The sequence below is a fragment of the Falco rusticolus genome, chromosome 2, assembly GCF_015220075.1.
Source record: "Falco rusticolus isolate bFalRus1 chromosome 2, bFalRus1.pri, whole genome shotgun sequence".
Taxonomy (NCBI): domain Eukaryota; kingdom Metazoa; phylum Chordata; class Aves; order Falconiformes; family Falconidae; genus Falco; species Falco rusticolus.
In genome coordinates this window covers 26,636,261-26,654,200 of record NC_051188.1, presented here as the reverse complement: position 1 = coordinate 26,654,200, position 17,940 = coordinate 26,636,261, and the positions used below count along the sequence as shown (strand labels likewise).

The 17,940-nt window shown below is 39.4% G+C and overlaps 1 protein-coding gene across 7 annotated transcripts; it reads left to right on the top strand.

The window, feature by feature from the left end:
• The first annotated feature begins 54 nt into the window (after positions 1 to 54).
• SPART (spartin) lies at positions 55 to 17,940 on the top strand. Of its 7 annotated transcripts, XM_037377381.1 has the most exons (10): positions 790 to 1,107; positions 5,763 to 6,595; positions 7,693 to 7,890; positions 8,896 to 9,000; positions 10,778 to 10,907; positions 11,674 to 11,868; positions 12,843 to 13,001; positions 13,080 to 13,170; positions 14,142 to 14,202; positions 16,283 to 17,940. In XM_037377381.1, exons 1-9 carry the CDS (start codon positions 1,089 to 1,091, stop codon positions 14,200 to 14,202), a joined length of 1,791 nt encoding a protein of 596 aa, XP_037233278.1. In that variant the 5' UTR covers positions 790 to 1,088; the 3' UTR covers positions 16,283 to 17,940. The 7 variants fall into 7 exon arrangements, with proteins under 7 accessions (XP_037233274.1, XP_037233275.1, XP_037233278.1 ...); XM_037377377.1 differs by lacking the exons at positions 790 to 1,107; positions 14,142 to 14,202 and adding an exon at positions 55 to 122; XM_037377378.1 differs by lacking the exons at positions 790 to 1,107; positions 14,142 to 14,202 and adding an exon at positions 117 to 232.

Sequence of the window (17,940 nt, the reverse complement as noted above, 5' to 3'; positions counted from 1 at the left end):
GCCGGCCCCGCCCGCACCCGCCACGGCCGCGCGGTGACGCCAGGGCCGCGTGCCGGCGGCCCCGCCCGCTGCCGCCTGACCCGGGAGGCTGGGCCTCGGCTGGGGCTGCGGGGTCTGGCTCGGTGAGCGCGGCGGCGGGGCCGGGGTCGAGCCCTCCCGGGTTGGAGGGGGGCTCAGCTGCGGAGCCCGGGGACGCGGGGAGGCCCGGCCCGGCCCGGCCCGGCGGGCTGCGGTGAGGGGGCTTGTTAGGCCTGGGGCGGGGCGGGCACAGGGCAGGTAGGAGGTCGCGGGGTGGGCGCCGCAGCGCGGCCGCGGTGCCGAAGCGACGGCGGGGCGGGGGTTGCTGTGTGCGCGGCGGGGAGCCGGGACGCGGGCCTGGGCAGGGCCGGGCAGCGCCCGGAGGGCTCGTATCGCCTCAGGCCTGAGGCCGGCCTGCAGGTGTGCGGCGCCGGAGGCGGGAGGGAGCCCCCACCCCGGCGGGGGGCGCGGGGGGCGCGGGGGGCGCGGTGCCGCCTCAGCGCGGCGAGCCCCGGTGCGGGAGAGCCGGCGGGGCAGCGGGTGGTTAGGCTGGGTTGAAGTAACCGCGGTCATTTCTTGCGTAGCTCCTTATGGGACTGAGAGGTTACTTGTCAGTGTACTTCGGAAGACTGTTCCTCGTGTTTTGCGGTTTTTAAAAGATTCGCGTCGGGTTGGGCTGGAGTTGTTTGAATGTGGAGAAATCTATTGGCGGTGATCGGAAACTGGCAGGCGTGCAGCTGATGAAAAATATTAAGTAGCCATCTTACGTAACGCTGCATCTTCCATGACGTTGTCGGAGTCTCTGGCCACTCGGTGGTGGATAGTGACAATGTCTTTGGACATGAGCACTGTGAAAATTCAAGGCTGGGCAGCACGGCTACACGGTGAAAGGAATTATCTGCCCGACTGGTTTTTCAATTTCCTTTCCAGAGAAGTGCCAAGTAGGCCCTTGAAGCCTAAAAGCTCTGTGTTGAGTGCTTGTGGATGGAAATACACACCAAGGAGTCAGGAGGTATTAATCTGGGCAGAAAAGTGTTTGAAACAAGCAGCAGTACCCAGAGGAGAAGTGGATGTGCTGGCTGGGTGAATGTAGGTGCGGGGGTATTGCTGTAGGTTGAAATGTTGGAAGATGGGAGTTTACTGAAGTCCTCAGTAATTTTGAGAGTAAGAATGACCATGTTAGGTCAGATCACTGCCTTTCTGTTGTGTAGCTGTTGGTATTATCTAGCCTTAGGTGCTTAAATACTAGCAGCAGGCCACCAGTTAATGAAAAATTTAAGGGCTACTTTAAACAACCTAAATAAATCCACAGTTTTTTGCTTTTAGTTTATCAGCTAGTACCTGGCATGTATTAGTTTAAATCCTTTATAACATTTGTTTTAATTCAGTTTTGTTCTCTGAATTCTTGAAAGTCACTAATACTTTGTTAATTGCTCTTTCCCTACAGAAGTAAGGCTTAAACAATTCTGTCTGCATGGTAGTTCTCCTTTATCCTCTTCATCTTTGAAATCAGTGGCTGATAGTAAAATAGTTGATATGCAGGAACAGCTCTTTGATTAAGTGGTTTGCATTTTTTTGTTGTTTTTTGCTTTTCCTGCCTTACATTCCCCAGGTTTCAGAAATAGTGAGACGGAAAGAGTGTACTACCTCTGTCAGTAAGAATATTTAATCCTCTTAATAAGCTTTAGGCTTCATGTTTACCTTCTGGCAGTGAGATCCATTATTAAGCTGTAATTTTTTTTTTTTTTTTTAAATATACATTATATTTTTAATGAAGTGGGGTTTGCTGCTTTGGAGGAAGGGTGATCAGCCAGATAGTTGAGATGTTAGCTTACTATATAAAATTGAACTCGAGTTTCCGTGTTGCACTGTAGCTAGCCTCTCTTGTTCAAGTCATTTAAAACACAGACTATATGTGTACTGATAAATGAAAAAGGGCCATGGAATGAGCTCAGGCACTGGATTGATCTGTGATTATCTACAGTGCCTGTTGGCTCTTTTCCTAGCTCTGTTTTGGGCCAGCTTCCTGTAGGAGAAGTTCCTCTTGGTCTTAGTGCCGAGTAGTACAGATCTGGGCCAGTCTGTGCAGGCCGTAGGATCAAAGGTTCACTTGTGGCACTCTCGTATTTAGTAATATACACCTTGCCATTCATTCCAGCTTTGAAACAGAGGAAATAAGACTCTGCATTGTACAGAAACTGATTACAGATAAATATCAAAGCATGCAGGACACTTAAATACTGTACTAAGATCATAATACTGAAAATAATAATGACCAAGGATCTTCCTTGCATACAGATTGCTACTTAAATGTTCTGTTTCAGAGAATATTTCCTCTTGTGTTGTGAGGGAGCAATCCAGTTGGCTTCCTTACTTTATACAATCCGTTATTTTGTATTAATTTTAATAAATCAATAAGAATTAATTGAATTCGGCTCTTCAGACTGACTTTTAGTTACCTTGTGTTAAACTTAAGATATACCATTAATTCCTTCCTCCAAGTGCTTTGCCACACTAATGCATAGGTTCATGGTAACTATACTGTACATACACTGCAAACTTGGTATGTTGCAAATGATCAGAGAAGAGTTGCAAAACACCCACTCTTCTGAATTGCTGAGCCAGATTTTGTACCTCCGCCGTGCACGGCTGTACCAGTGCTGTATGTACACTGATCGTGCTGACATCTGTTTTCTTACAGACCTTTTCTATTGTGAATAAAGACTGAGCTTTAGCAAGAACAGTAGTGTTGACAGTATGATGAGCATACAGTGAATAGTAAATTAGTTCACTATTAAATGGAAATGTAGCTATGACTCTAGGATTTTACTTGATGCCTCTTTTTGTAATGTACTAACAATCATTAGCAAAAAAATGATATAAAAGCTGTTAAGTATCTTTGCCTTAGCCTTCCCCAGCAGAAACAAATAAAAAACATGGAGCAAAATAGACTGGTGCTGCAGTTGTGTTCACACAGATGAACTGTTTACTTAAAGCCTTAATGGACTTTACAGACTTTTTACAAAATTCATTTACAGAATGAATTCACAGGCTCTAAAAAAGTCAAAAATGGTAAATTTTGCTCATAAAGAAATAAACTGTGATATTAGATTAAACTTGTCTGTCTCTCACTCTTCTAAACATTTTCTCTGTTTTGGAAACCTACAGTAATTTTAAAATCAGAGTTCTTTAATATTGGGTTGTTTTTTACCTTTATGCCCTTCTTAAAAGGAAGATTTGATTTTTCATTAGTAAAAACAAGTGTTGACGCAAGATGATGTGGTTTGGGAGTCCCTGGGGTTTTTTGCTAGCAAATTATTTGACTATGCACATATTAAATGGTTAATGTCCAGCTCATAAAATATATGACATGGCTAAGTAAAATCTTTCATGTAAGGATCCAGCTATATTTGACAGTAATTCTTTCCAATTAATTGCTTCCTATTGTGCTGGTCAGAAACATACTTAAAACTTCTAAACCTGATGTCCTTGTTGTTAAATATACACTTATTCTTATGCCAGTGTTGTTCTCAGCTTAAATCAAAGATGCGGAGCACATTGGCAGCAGGTGATTGCAATCAACCAGAAAAATCTCCTCCAGCCCAAGATTTGTTTTCCAGCTACGTGGTGGGGAATGGGCAGCAAGCCTGGTGGCTCAAGTTGCTGCTGATCCACTCCATGTGGGCTGCCTTCTCGAGCCATCCCTGTCATATTCCTAGCTATGTGTCTGTCATTGGACTAAAATCACACATCTTGTCTTTTGCATGAAATTGGATTTTGTCATGTCATAAAAATACAGATACGTTCCAGATTACATGGCAGGTCCTGTGACTGCAGATGCATCAGTCACATAAATGCTATCTGCATTTTGATCATAAAGGATGCAGGAATAGAGCCCAATGTTTCATCTTTCCTTCAAAATCTTTTCATGACTTGCACTGCTTAAGTTTCTTTGGTTATGTTGGAGTAGAGGAAGGATATTTTCTGGATGATACACATTTTTTTAATTATTTTTTTTTTACTTTATTGATAGACTAAAAGAAGAAGAGACATTAAATAAACTTAAATGTAGGTACAATTTCAGGTTTTTATTATGAGTTTGGATTTCAGTAGTTCTTCTCTTCTTTCCTGATTTACTTTCTTCCATTCATCCAGTATATTCATAGCGAGTAATCCAATCTCTTAGCCCAGGGGTCCTCAAACTATGGCCCGCGGGCCAGATACGCACCCCAGGGTCCTCAGTCCAGCCCCAGTATTTACAGACCCCCCCGCCCCCCCCGCCGGGGGTTGGGGGGGGAAACCAAGCAGCCGCAGATGACTGCCTGCCACTGCATCCGCGCGCCGGCCCCCTGGTTAAAAAGTTTGAGGACCCCTGTGACTTAGCCTTTGGTTTATTGGCTTGGTAAGGGAAACTTGCCTCTCTAGGCAAAAGAAAAGTGATTGATTCACCAGAAAAAAACCAGTAACTTTCTGCACATCTTTTCCAGTTCAGGTACAGCTTTCTTGAATGTGGCTCAGTCTTGTGTGAGGTCTCACCAATGCTGTGTGCAGTGGCTTTAATGCTTCTGCACATGGAATGGAAGTATTTTAATTTTTGCACTTGGATTTTACTTACCCTCATGTTTTCTGTAGCTTGCTATCATTGTGATTGACAGATGTCTCTAGATTTTTCTCTCTTCCATCAAGCTTACAGCAGAGAATCATTGTTTTTACTGAAAATACATACTCTTTCATTTTTATAAAGTATCCAGTTTTTGTTGTCCATGATCATTATTCTCTTCTAGTATAACCTGGTTTTTCTGAACTGACAGTGCCTCTCAACACAGTCAGCAAAAAATTTCACTGGAGTTTTTTTTACATTGTGTGTTGCAAACATGGTGTTAGTCCAAGAATGATTTGTATTTGCTGCATTTGGCCAAGACTGAAGACCTGCATTCAGTTAAAAGAGTGATTTTACACACTTTAGAGTTCACATAAACCTATTGGATTATTTTCTGCTGTTCAGTTGGTGCAATAGACATAAAAGCTACAACATTTTATAGATACTGGTACTTCCAAGTTTTTGTCACCTGGGGTGCAAGAAAGTGAAAACACCAATTGTCTTTCTCACTTTATAAACACTGTAAAGGAAGTAAGAAATTCCCTGTTTTCATGTTGTAAAGCACAGCTTTAACTGTTCAGAGTATTTTTTCACATTCTGTGTGTTGATGTTAGTTGAAGTTTATCAAGATTTGTTTTAATCTTTTGAGTGCTTTACCTTAAATTACTTAAATAAATGTACTGAGTTTGTAACTTCAGCCTTTATTTAAATAGACAAAATGTTAACTGCATTTTTTAATATCTTAAAAGATTTTTTGAAAATATTATCAAAAGAAAAGTTAGATGTTTCTAAATTATTTTTTTTACTCTATTTGCTACTGATCTTAATACTTCTTTTAGATGAAAAGTTTAATATCAGGTGTGTTCATATTCTTCTGATGTTTAACTTCTAAAAAATGCATGTGTGTGATGTAACTAGGTGCAATGGTTATCAATTCCTTGCTGCCTTGGAGTCACATATTCTAAATCTGGAGGTTATTAGGAGATAACCATAATGTAGCAGGCACTGCACCAAGCAACTAGATAGCTTTCTGCTAATACATGCAGTGTGGTCATCATTAGAAACTGGTTAGAAGGTATTCTAAGGTAAATATTGTTTGGTTTCATCTATGAACATGCTTAATGGGCTTTATTCCAATTTGCAGTAATGGAAGAACTGCAGGATCCAGTTATGCAAGAAGATGCAAATATTAAAGCTATTAATGAAGAGTACAGGAAAGCCTTTATTTTTATCAATAGAGGACTGAATACCGATGAACGGGGTCAGAAAGAAGAGGCAAGAAGTTATTACAAGCAAGGGCTTGACCACTTGCTCCGAGGTATTAGCATTCCATCGCAAGGTCCTGCATGTGTAGGGTCCCAGTGGGAGTCTGCTAGGCAAATGCAACAGAAGATGAGGGAGACCCTCCAAAATGTTCACGCTCGACTCGGCATTCTAGAACAAAACATGCCATCTGTACAAGCAAGTCCTGCTGCGATGGATGCCCCTGCTGGGGTGCCCAAGTTGTACCCATCCATTCCTTCTAAAGAAAAACCAGAACGACCCCCTGCCCCTAATTCTTCGTTTGTACCAAATCAACCACCTGTAGCAGATAGGGGTGTTGCAACTGCGAGCCAGGGGCAAATTCCAGCTATGAGTCCATCATCTGCAAAACCTCTTTGTCTGCCAAATGAAGCACCTCCTGCCTATACTCCTCAAGCTACCAACGGCCATTTTACCGTGTCTTATGGCACGGACTCAGGGGAGTTTTCTTCTGTAGGTGAGGACTACTACAGTAAGTGTACTCAGCCACCTCCCCTTGAAAACCTGGGAGTGGATGCAGATGAGCTGATCTTGATTCCCCAAGGAGTGCAAATCTTCTTTGTAACTCCTGATGGGCAGGTTAGTGCTCCTTCATATCCTGGATATCTACGCATTGTGAAGTTCCTGGATACAGATAGTGAGATGGCACAGAATCGTCCACCTGCATTTCTTCAGGTAACAGGAAAATAATTTTCTCCTTTAATTGAATTTCAAGAGCTGTCATAAAAATTTAAAAGGCAGTTTTCTTAAGTTCTTGCTCTTCTGAGCCTAAATATCTGTGTGATAATATGAAGGATGTTACAGCTGTTGGAAAAATGGTTTTGTGCAAATACATACTTTTATGACTTTTTTTTTGCGAAAATCAGCTGTCTTCCAAAGGTTGTCAGGTGCTGACTGTTCTGGTGAATTCCATTTTCTAAAGGAGTTGACTTAACATGTCTTTTCATTAAGTGAACTTCCCTTTCCTCCCATAGAGAAGATGTGTTAATTCAGCTGTTGTAACGTGTTGGTGTAAAATGGGGTTGTGCGCTACCTGCTTCGGTCAGAGCTAGTGATAAGGTACTACAGTTAGGGCAGCTGATAATGTGGAATTTGAGGGCCCGTGTTAACCCAGACTCTGAACTACAAATAAAAAAGATGCGTTATTTGAATTTTTTTGGTCCATGCTTGCTTCATGTGGGCATGTTCTGTAATGTACATTGTGTTTCTGGTCTGGTTTCTGGATCTCCTTTTTGCTGCTAAGATTGGCTGTTGGAAATCTCATCCACAAAGCGGAAACCTGGAGGAGCAAACAAAAACTGCTTCTTGGTTTTGGGTCTGCTAGTTCACCTCCACCTGTGTTAGCAGCCTTCAACAGTCAGCCAACAACAGACATATAGTCTCATTATCCAATCATATAAACCCAGCCTGAGATCTACAGGCGCTGTGAGTTCTGACTTGTTTGGCAGTGGTTGTCATCTGCTTTTACACCTGGGCCTCAAGACGAGACCTAGTTAAGAGACTACCAGTCTGAATTACAGTCCTGTGAAAATTAGTATTTTCTCCATATTGGACTGTCAGAACTAACCAAGAACAGTCATGTGGGGTTTTTGTTTTGAAGCTGTTGTGGTTTTTGTTTGCTTTTTCTACCCGCCCCCAAGATGGCATAAGGCTTTTTTATTTTTCTTACAAAACTTTATACAAAATCAAGTTTGTGATGCTTATCAGTATGTTTTACCTACCTTTCTTTTTAAAAGGATCCTTTAATTCCTTTTTGTGCTTGTCTTCTCTAGGTTTGTGACTGGTTATATCCTCTAATGTGTAACCAGTCTCCTGTTCTGTGCTGCAATACTGGAGTGTACATGTTTCCTGACACGATGTCCCAGATACCAGGGTCCTACGTGGGAGTAGTGCTGTCTTCAGAACTTCCAGCAGCTGACAGAGAGCTGTTTGAGGATCTCTTAAAACAGATGTCTGACCTTCGAATCCAGGTGAATTTCTGGGCTGCCTGGTTTAAGCTGATAAGGAAAGGTGCAAATGGTCAATGTATTTTTTGTGTGAAACTGCGAAGTTCTGTGTCTTGCTTGGTAAGCTCACCAGTGAGAAATCGATAAAGTATCCAAGATTAAACAACCTAGTAATGAAGCTGTAGGCCTGTGAGATGGGAGAAGAGAAATTTTAAAGTACAGATTTGTAAGCGCAGAGAGGAATTGGAGACCATTTTTTATATTTTCTCTATTTTTCCGAAAGGTAATGTAGGACTCAAAAGTTTTGTGTTTAGGAGAAAGCACGTTTTCTGCTGTGTGTACACACACATGCACACGCTCTCTGTGTAGTTTTGATGATACCATTCTTGGAATATTGTGCCCAAACGTGTTAACAGTTCAAAAATGTTAAGCCACTTGAGAGCAAACCTGTGAAAATAGCGTGTATCTCAAAAATCTGCATTCAAATGTGATCTCAAAATAGACATATCTGGTTCCTTATTGCACTAAGATGTTGGCAGATTGAGAAAACAGAAAAAAAAACCCCAACAGTGTAACAAAGTGCAGTAAGATACAGTGACTGGAGACAAGGTGAAAAATGTTACTGTAAGAGCACTGGAGCACCATCTCAGGAAGAATGGTAATCAATAACTACGTAAAAGCTCATAGCAAGATTATATCTTTTTGTGAAAGACAAAATCATGTTGAACCATGAAGATTTGAATGCAGTGCTGATGGAAGACCAGTTTGCAGCATGCTGTGTGAGTGGGGTTCTGTTACTGTGTAAATCCTGTTGAGTTCAGAAAGGAACTTCACTGGCACAGGAGGCCACTAATTTTTGTTTTAAAGGGAAAGGTACTACAGAACCTTTATGTGATATTTCAATGCAGGACTTGCTGGATAAGATCCTGTCATTTTTCATGTGTAGTAGTTCAAACTTGCTATCTCATTAGTTCCTTATTGTCCTCAAATTCCATGTTTTTGTTAATGTTCCCTGATACAATGTCACAGGTGCCAGGATCCCATGAGAGAGTAGGGTTATCTTCAGAGCTCCCAGCAACTGATAGAGCGCATTTTGAAGATAAATTTAAACAGATGTCTGGCCACAAAGTCCAGGTAAATTCCAGGACAGTGATTCCAAAATTTTATGTTAAAAAAATAATAATAAATTGTCACAGAAACAGACGCTGGTACTGCTGAGATTCCAGACTCAATTGACAGCGGCAATGTATGGTGTGCTGTGTAGTGTGTGTGGGGGGGTTGGCTGGAGTTTTTTTGGTTGTTCAAGAGCTAATTCACTACTGCAGGCTGCCACATTTTGCAAATGAGCAGATTGCTGGAGTTTTAAAAAACGTGATATAGCACAAATATTTCAAAGCCTAATCTGATGGCCATTTAACGTGTCTGTTTTACACAGTACTCATGAGGATCTAATTAACAACTGTATTTAATTTAATTATAGTATTGAGTCACCTGTCCTATTAGGCAATCAGTTTCTGTTCTTTAGTATAGTCCTTAGAAGTCTTGTTGACTGTTTTTCTACATAGTGACCCAAACTGTGGTGTAATTAAATTATATCTGGAACATAGTTTGGGGGTTTTTAACTGTTTTTGGTTGGTTGTTTTTTAGCTATAGCTGTGTATTAAGGTTATTTGTCCTGTCCAGCCCCTGAAGTGTTTTGGTCACATGCTAAAGGTCTTTCTTGAACAGGAGATTTCACACTGCGGTGGAGCAGTAATTGATGATACAGTATATGTCAGGGATACATTGTTAATCTTCTGGGTAGCAACCTTGTAAATCTTAATCTACTCTTTTCTGTTAGTGTTGGTTTTGCTTTCTTTTATTGCGACAGTCATCTTTGTGACATACCCTGCTTTTATTTCCAGTAAATATTTCAGGGGAATCTAAGAATTCCATGAAATATCAAACATTATTCTGTATTCTGTTCTGTTCCTAGGTTTCATCTATGAATGCTGTCAGTTAGACTTTTCTAGACTAAACAAAAAGATTTTTTCTTTCTGTCCATCATTAACTAGCAGTGTTTTCAATCACGGAAGTGTTGGAGGTTTTTTTTACTTTTGCATTGGAGAAGACCTAAACATGGAATCTCTAAGAAAAACCTAAATCTATTCCAATTTTTTTGCTTTCTATAGTTAAAGTTCTATTATACATTGTCTGTGAACTGTGTAAAGTTTTGCTGTACCATTTAGAAAAACTAACCATACTGTGGTGGTGGTTGCTGTGTTTGAATGATTAACATATACTCCAGAAACTCTAGTGTTTGACATGAAATCACACAGAACCTATCTGCCCAGCTTTAGATTGGGAGCTTGATATGGTCCTTGGCTGTGCCATTCTGCAACAGCATCAACGGCACGTAGAATGAATAATCTCCTTTATTTTTTAATTTGAGAGGAAAGGGTAAGGAGCAAAACAACCAGAACAGCTGCATTCTTTTAGTGCAGCTGGATTCTCTGACCAAAGACTGCAGTTCTCATACTGAATAACAACAGAGGTGAATTCCCTCTGAGAAGATAAAAATAATAGGTTGATGAGTCTCTTATCTGTATTGCTAGTTAGTTTGTATTGCAAGTTTTCCTTAGTTACTTGACCATATGGCCGTATTGGCAAGCACATCTCTATTGTAACTGGATTAAGAAAGCGCACAGGAAGTGCTGAGCTGTCTGATAAGCTTTTTTGAATGCACAGCATTTCTGTGCAAATTGAGTTGCTTGTACACTTACAGCTTGCTTGAGTTTCTGTACACTTACCCAAGGAATACACAATATTAACATGATTTGATATCAGATCTGTATGATCTGAAGCATTTAAACCAGAAATCCTGATGATACATTGGGAAGTAGCTTCTCAGATGTTTACTTTTTCTTCATAGCCTTCAGAAGCCTCTGGTGATGCAGTTAACTTGCCTCAGACTGTACGTATCCAACCACAACCTGAAGGAGCAGAAAATCAGAAAGAGTTGCCAGAATGGAGTGAGAAAGTTGCCCATGGAATCTTATCAGGTACTGCTGTAATAAGAGGATTGTGTTGAATGTAAAGCTCTGTGAGTAACATTTAAACAGTATTTTCACCTAAACACATGTGTGCTAGTAGAAGCTGAGTGGTCAGAAGTAGTTGTTCACCAGTTCGTTGTGATCATCTAAAGGATACTTTGACAACCTTTATAAAAACCGTGCAGAATTTAAACACATTGGCAACAGTTTTGTTCATGAGGCTCCTCAGTTGACTATATGTCAGGATATCTCTGCCTGTGACTCAAACCACCGTGATATATAACTGCTCATACAGGAGTAAAATTGTTCTATTAAAGCAGGTATCTGTTGTGATTTCTGCAGATAAAAGTTTTTTTTCCCTCTGCGAACTTTTGGAATATACTAATGACCACAAACTGATTGTAATAAATATAAATCTGCTAGGAGGGCTAGAGGGTTGGGTTGTATGTTTTCAGAACGTTAGTAGTGTTGAGGTGTGCAGTTCTGTCCTTCTGACCCAACTGGGGCATGGATATTTATTAAAAAACTGAATGTCTGTATTAAGCTGACATTGATGAGAGATGGCTATATTGAACTTTAGTAAATTGAAAAACTGTGGGTGGTGTAGGAGCCGAAATCGCTTCAGGAATTCATGCTGGCCCATGCAGGGAAGAATATAATTGCAGACTGTGTTATCAGGAATGTTTGTAAAGTCAGTGTTTCAGAGGAGGGAAAACTGTAGGAATCATAGTCTGTAATATTGTACATTGTAAGAAAAACAATTTTTGCCTTGAAGGTGCGTCTTGGGTAAGCTGGGGCCTGGTAAAAGGAGCAGAATATACTGGTAAAGCTATCCACAAAGGAGCTTCTAAACTGCGAGAACACATTCAACCAGAAGAAAAACCTCTGGAAGTCAATCCAACTGTAGCAAAGGGACTTCATGTAGCAAAACAGGCTACTGGAGGAGCTGTGAAAGTCAGCCAGTTCTTAGGTAAAAATTTCCATCTCATAGTATATTCTATTTTTTGCCTTAAATATTTCATAAAATGGGGGTTGGTTTCTCTAGCCAATGACCTAGAGGGGAGGGACTGAGCTGATGAAATCCAGAGATCAGTAGTTTGTGCCTAGTTACCTCCTGTGAGAGACATACTTTAGGACTAATACTTATTCTATGGCCTTGAGGCATTTTTTTCTTAAAAGAATAGTCTGTACAGTCTTAAGTTTGGCATGCTTTTCTAAGTTATAGACAGTTATTTGAAGATGGTACCTCTCTTCTTAAATTGATAACAGTGTATTTTAAAAGCTGTATAGTCACTGGTTACTACCATATTGTACCATTAGAGAATGTGTGTGTGTGGGCATTGTTTTAAATACACACACCTGAAACAAGTCTATTAGACTATGTATAAACTTCCAGATAGAAACGGCTGGTTGTTCAGAGGTGCTTGGTAACCCTAGCAGCTCTCGGTAACTTCATTGTGTTACTTACTTGCATTAATGTTTATGTCCAGTGTCTAGTGACTCATCCAAGTTTAAAAAACAAATTGTGCTGGATGTTGCAAAAGTACTTTGAAGAGCTGGAAAGACTGTAAGAAAGACTTCTCGTGAAGACAAGTGAGGAAAGAAACAGCTTGTTACCTATCTGCAGGTTGGGGGTAACAAAGCAATGGAAACAGTTTGAGTGCAGGGCATGTACGTATTTCTTTTAAAGTTCTTTTTAGCTGTAAGGCCAGCCTTACCCATTTCTTAGGAATTGGAGTTGTGCAGAATCTGAAAAATAAGGTTGCTTCTGTATCAGTTGGGTACTTAAGCCTGGATTAAAGTCTGTCTTTCAAGTAAGAGCGTTTAAATAGAAGCAACGCTTAAGACTTCAGTGAAGCTTAGTTCTAATTAGAAGGAAGGACTTTTGAAGAAAGATGACCTTTGTTCTTACTAAATAATCTGCATACTATTCTTTTACGGTAGTTGAGGGAGTGTGTTCTATAGCAAGCTGTGTCGGAAAGGAGCTGGCTCCACACGTGAAGAAGCATGGCAGCAAATTAGTTCCAGAATCCCTTAAGAAAGATAAAGATGGTAAATCCACTTTTGATGGTGCTCTGGTGGTGGCAGCAAGTGGAGTTCAAGGTAATAAAAATTCCATATACTTTTGTAATTGTACTTTTTTCAACGCTATGAACTCACATAAGCTCCTCATTTTTACAGGGTTTTCAACAGTGTGGCAAGGTTTAGAAAGCGCAGCAAAGTGCATTGCTAAAAGTGTTTCAACTGAGACTGTAAAAACTGTCAAATACAAGTAAGTTATGTTTTTATTGGTTCATCTTCTACAGCATGTTGTCATTGTGTTTGAATACTGGCAAAAAAAAGTATATGAAAGTGCAGGGAAACTAACTGAAATACTTGCTTTACTCTATGCAGCACATGATAAGCTGCTAAGTGCACAGTAATGAGCATCTCCTGTAAGTAAAAAGATTAAATGAGTAAGTGGTCATGGTAAGTATTTTTTTAGCTCTCTTCTAGAAATATTACCGCTTCAGGCTATGTTACAAGTAACGTTCAGATTTATATCTTTGCTCTACACTACAATGTCATTATTAAAAACGTTACTGTTTTAAACTTCTCAGCTCTGGTCCTGAATTTATGTAGTATGTATTTACTTAGCTAAATTTAAGAAAAATGGAAAAATTCCATCTATCAGCAGGTTTGGTTAAAGTGAGGATGTACAAAAAAGAGAACTGTGTAAGGAAATCTAAGACATAAATAGCAATAATACAATAGACTTGACTTGCAAAATACAGGCATTCTTAGAAAAAGATAATAGGGGAAGAGGTTAGTAACATTTGAGATTAAGATGATGGAAAGACCAAAACTGAGTGCATGTACTGGAAGATGCTGTGGAGAATAAGGGAATATATCAAAATAACTGCAAGACATGAAATATACCCCTTAAAAGAAAAAAAAAAAGGCAATATATGTATTACAATAAAAAGTGAAGAGTAAGCAAAAACATGTAGCTTGTGGAACTGGTAATAGGTGTCACAAAAGAGATGTTCAGGATTGCTGAAAGTGCGTACAGGCTACTACCAGAAGGTAACAAGGTAAACAGCATACAAAATTAAGTGGATTGGCATTCAGGGTTGTGTTGTGCTGAATTTGAAAGAGGCTAGATAGTGAAGTTCTAGTCAGTGGTGCTTTGTTGCTAATGTTTGTACTTAATAGGAATATCAGGAGGTTTCACATGAATTCACATTAATGTTTTTATTTTAGATATAAAAATAGGACATATGGAGATCAGCAGTCAACAGGCACTAAGAGTGAAAACCAATAAGTAATTAAATGTTGCAGTTAATTATGATATATTTTAAAATATTTGATATGTGATCTTTTAAAAATCTATATAAATATATTAAAATACTACATAATATATATCTTTTGGATGCTGGCTTTTGTTTCAGTGACAAAGATTTCTGCCATTCAAAATCCTTCAGCGAATGTGCTAAATTCCACTTTAATGGAAACAAAGCTGAAGGAGCATCAGCACAGTGTCTCTAAATTAATAAAAAACTTAGCTGCAATACCTCTTTGGATGGAGTTATAAAGAGATGCTCATCATATGTGCTTGTTGATCAGAACTGGGGGCAAACGTAGCTTCAGATACTTCTGCCAAAGTACCGTGCTACTACCTTCGTGGGTTTTTTACAGTGGTTTAAATAATTGCAGCATCTACATCTGCCCAGCTTTCTTCCTTAAAAAAGCAAAAGTGATAAATGATGCAATTGAGACAAGCAAATTGAAAAATCACTTATCAAATACTAAGCAATTGTTATCTGACTGTATTGGATAAGCTACAGTCTTACTTTAAAGGAGGTTACCTGTTTTACTTATGATGTATAAAACTGGCTTATGATGTTCCTGAGGTGCAAATAACTAATCAAACTGACAAATACTGCACATTTGCTGTGAGATTAATTCTGTGCTCTGCAAATTTGATGCTGGTGATTCAAGGCTGTTGCTCTATCAGAGAATTAAAAATAAAACAAAAGAAGCACTAATTCTTTTTATTTGGTTTCATTGTTGGTTCCAGCCATCATGCCATGGCTGCTGTACTGATAATGCAATAGATTTCAAGGTTCTTCAATATTCTGTGCTTTTCTCTGGCCTTACTTTGAGGTCCTCAAAGAATTTCTGGTCTCAGGAAGCACAGGGAAAAAGTAACTCCACTAACTGTTGGGATTCTGATGCTGCCAGAAATACTTCCCTTTGGCCTGGTTTGTCTGATTACAGTGCTCTCTCGGGAAATGTTTGGTTGCCCAGAACAGCTGGAGTTCCTGCTCTCACTATACTCTTGTCCTCCTGTATGCTGTCCATACTGGTGTATATGTGCACCTTTCTTCACAGTTGAGTAATTAATATGAGACTGCTGACTTACCCCCTAAAGCATAAAGAAGCTGGGCCCACAGCCCAGTGAAGAGACCCGAGGCTTTATCTTGTAGCAATTTTCATCATAGCCTTAAGACAGCTTTTTTGAGTCTTTTGGGATATTGTATGACTTCTCCTTTTTCCCTGCTCCTTCCCCTTTGCCACTGCATTGATTCCAGATTACTTCAGATAAGCTTTCACTGCACAATGGAACGCTTTTGTAGGGACCTTGCTACCTCCAGTGTGTGAGCGTAGCTGTGTCAGCAGGTCTTTGTACCCAGGAGACCTGCTAGGCTGAGTTAATTTACTTGAGCACAGTGGTGCACTACCTCAGTAAGTCTGCTTTGGAGATTTTGAACTAACATGCCAGTGGGTTGCTGTTACATGAGACACAGTATCATTTTATGCCATGTAGGCATGGGCAAAGGTGATAGAGGACAAGTACTAACCAAGCACTATTCTGGCAGTGGTGGTACCAATAGAGCTAAAATATGCCCGAGGCGATTCCTGCCCCTTTTTCTGTAACAGGTGAGAAGGCAGGACAGTTTGCCCTCCCTCCTCAGTGCTGCCACCCATGGTACAGACTGAGAAGATTAAGCAGCTTCAAGGGTCTAGTTGTGAGGACTTAGATGGGGGGATATAGAGGGTATTAGGAAGTTTGCCTAAGAACTTAAGTGAAAAAGTACTTGGGGGGTTATTGCACACACCACCACCCCTTTATAGTTCTATAGATAAGCCTTCTCATCAAAACTAGAGGAAGGAGGGAGAAAGGCTGGAAGTTTTTTTGCAGAGGAAAAAGGCCAGAAGCATATTGATAACTCTAAAGAGTAATTCATCTGATAGAGGAGCAGCCCTTGCTCAAATGGCTTGGTAGTTTCTAATTTTATTCTTTAGACATTCAGGCTGTGTGCTTATTATTTTGGTAATGCTTAATTTTTTGCTTTAAAATACTAAGTATACAAATCTACAAAACCACTATCTTTCTTAAGGTATGGAGATGATGCTGGCCATGCTACAGACAACGCTATGAATTCTGCAATCAATGTTGGTGTGACAGCATTTAACATTGACAGTATTGGTATCAAAGCTGTTGTAAAGAAAACTGCAAAGGAAACGGGCCATGCTGTGTTAGATGAATATAAAGTATTGGATAATGAGAAGAAGGATAAAAAATGAAAGCAATGAAGTATTTCTCAAAGCCTTACATTAGAGATGAAACTTCCTATTTAGAATTAACCACATTGCTAATCTGCAGTTTAACACAGATCACGCTGTACTTTTCAAGAAACTGTTAATATGACATGAAAATGTTAAAGTAGGGAGGGTGTTCATAGATGGAAAAATGAAAGTTGTGTTAAGTCCTTGTTCTGTACTGAACAAGGGTCTTAACTTGATCAGGGCTTTAGACAACTGCAAGGATGTAAGTTTGCAGTTAATAAACTTGCCTCTGTAAGCACTTTTTCAAAATATAATATGGAATAATACATTAATATAGAAATATTATTGTGAATATTTTTGTAATACTTTATATTTGTAAAGAAGGTGGTGATACAGAACAGATAGGATTACTGATTCTGGAACAAGTAGGATTACTAGTTTTAGTTTTTAACTACCCTTAAGAGTTAGTTTTACTAAAACAGCTTGTCTTATTTAATATGCACTACTAAAATAAGCTTTGTGTTTTGTTGTTTTGTAGAGAATTTCCCTGTTCAGCTACCAAACAGCTAATCTTTCCAAAGCTCATGTTAGAAGAAATGAAAGATGAACCTCAGGTAACTAGGTAGTTATTCCCTTTAAAACTTTTTTTTTCCATCCAGCATATAAGCAAACCAAAGATAGCAAGCATTTCTTTTAAAAGAGGGTATTTACAACTGTAGAAAAATGTATTCTCCAGTTGACTCCATAAGGAATATATAAAGATTCTTTGAAATTTTGATTTTTATGTAGAGAAGATAAGTATGGTTTTGCATAAAGTATTTTTCTGTAAAAAAATAAAAATAAATCCATAGGGGACACTAGGAACTTCTATGCATTTGTACTTTTCAGCCAATCCAGAAAGATTCAGAGTATGTATCATGGCCTCCTAATGGAAGACAACATGTATTTGCTTCAACAAATAGTTCTAACAGTCAGCATCTTTATTAAATTCATAGTTGCACAAGGTGCATCTTTAAAGGGTATGAAGTCAAGCCCTTTTAATGAAGAGGTGTGTGTGGAATAGGATAGACCCTACTGTGTAGGTTTTTCATTCTGTTCCCAGTACAGTGTGAAGTAACTCCATACGTAGAACCCTTGAGATGGTTTTACACTGCTACTTATTTAACAGTTCATTATTGAGTTTTAAAGCTGCTACTACACATTTTAATATTGGTTGGACCTGCAGCAAACAGAACACCACCAATTTACAACTTCCCTCCATTTCATGTAAATGGAGAAGATAACTATAAATGATTGTTAGCAAATGATATTTGCATCAGATTGAAAAAAATACAGTAATGACTAACGTCTATTAGAATGGTAATAGGTGCACACTTTGTGGTAGCTACTGTAAGCCTGTACTTAGGGTGAGAAATGTGAAACAAAGGATCTAACCACTTGCGGTGTAACTTTGATTTATGGAAATAAAGATGAAATTAAAATCAGTTAA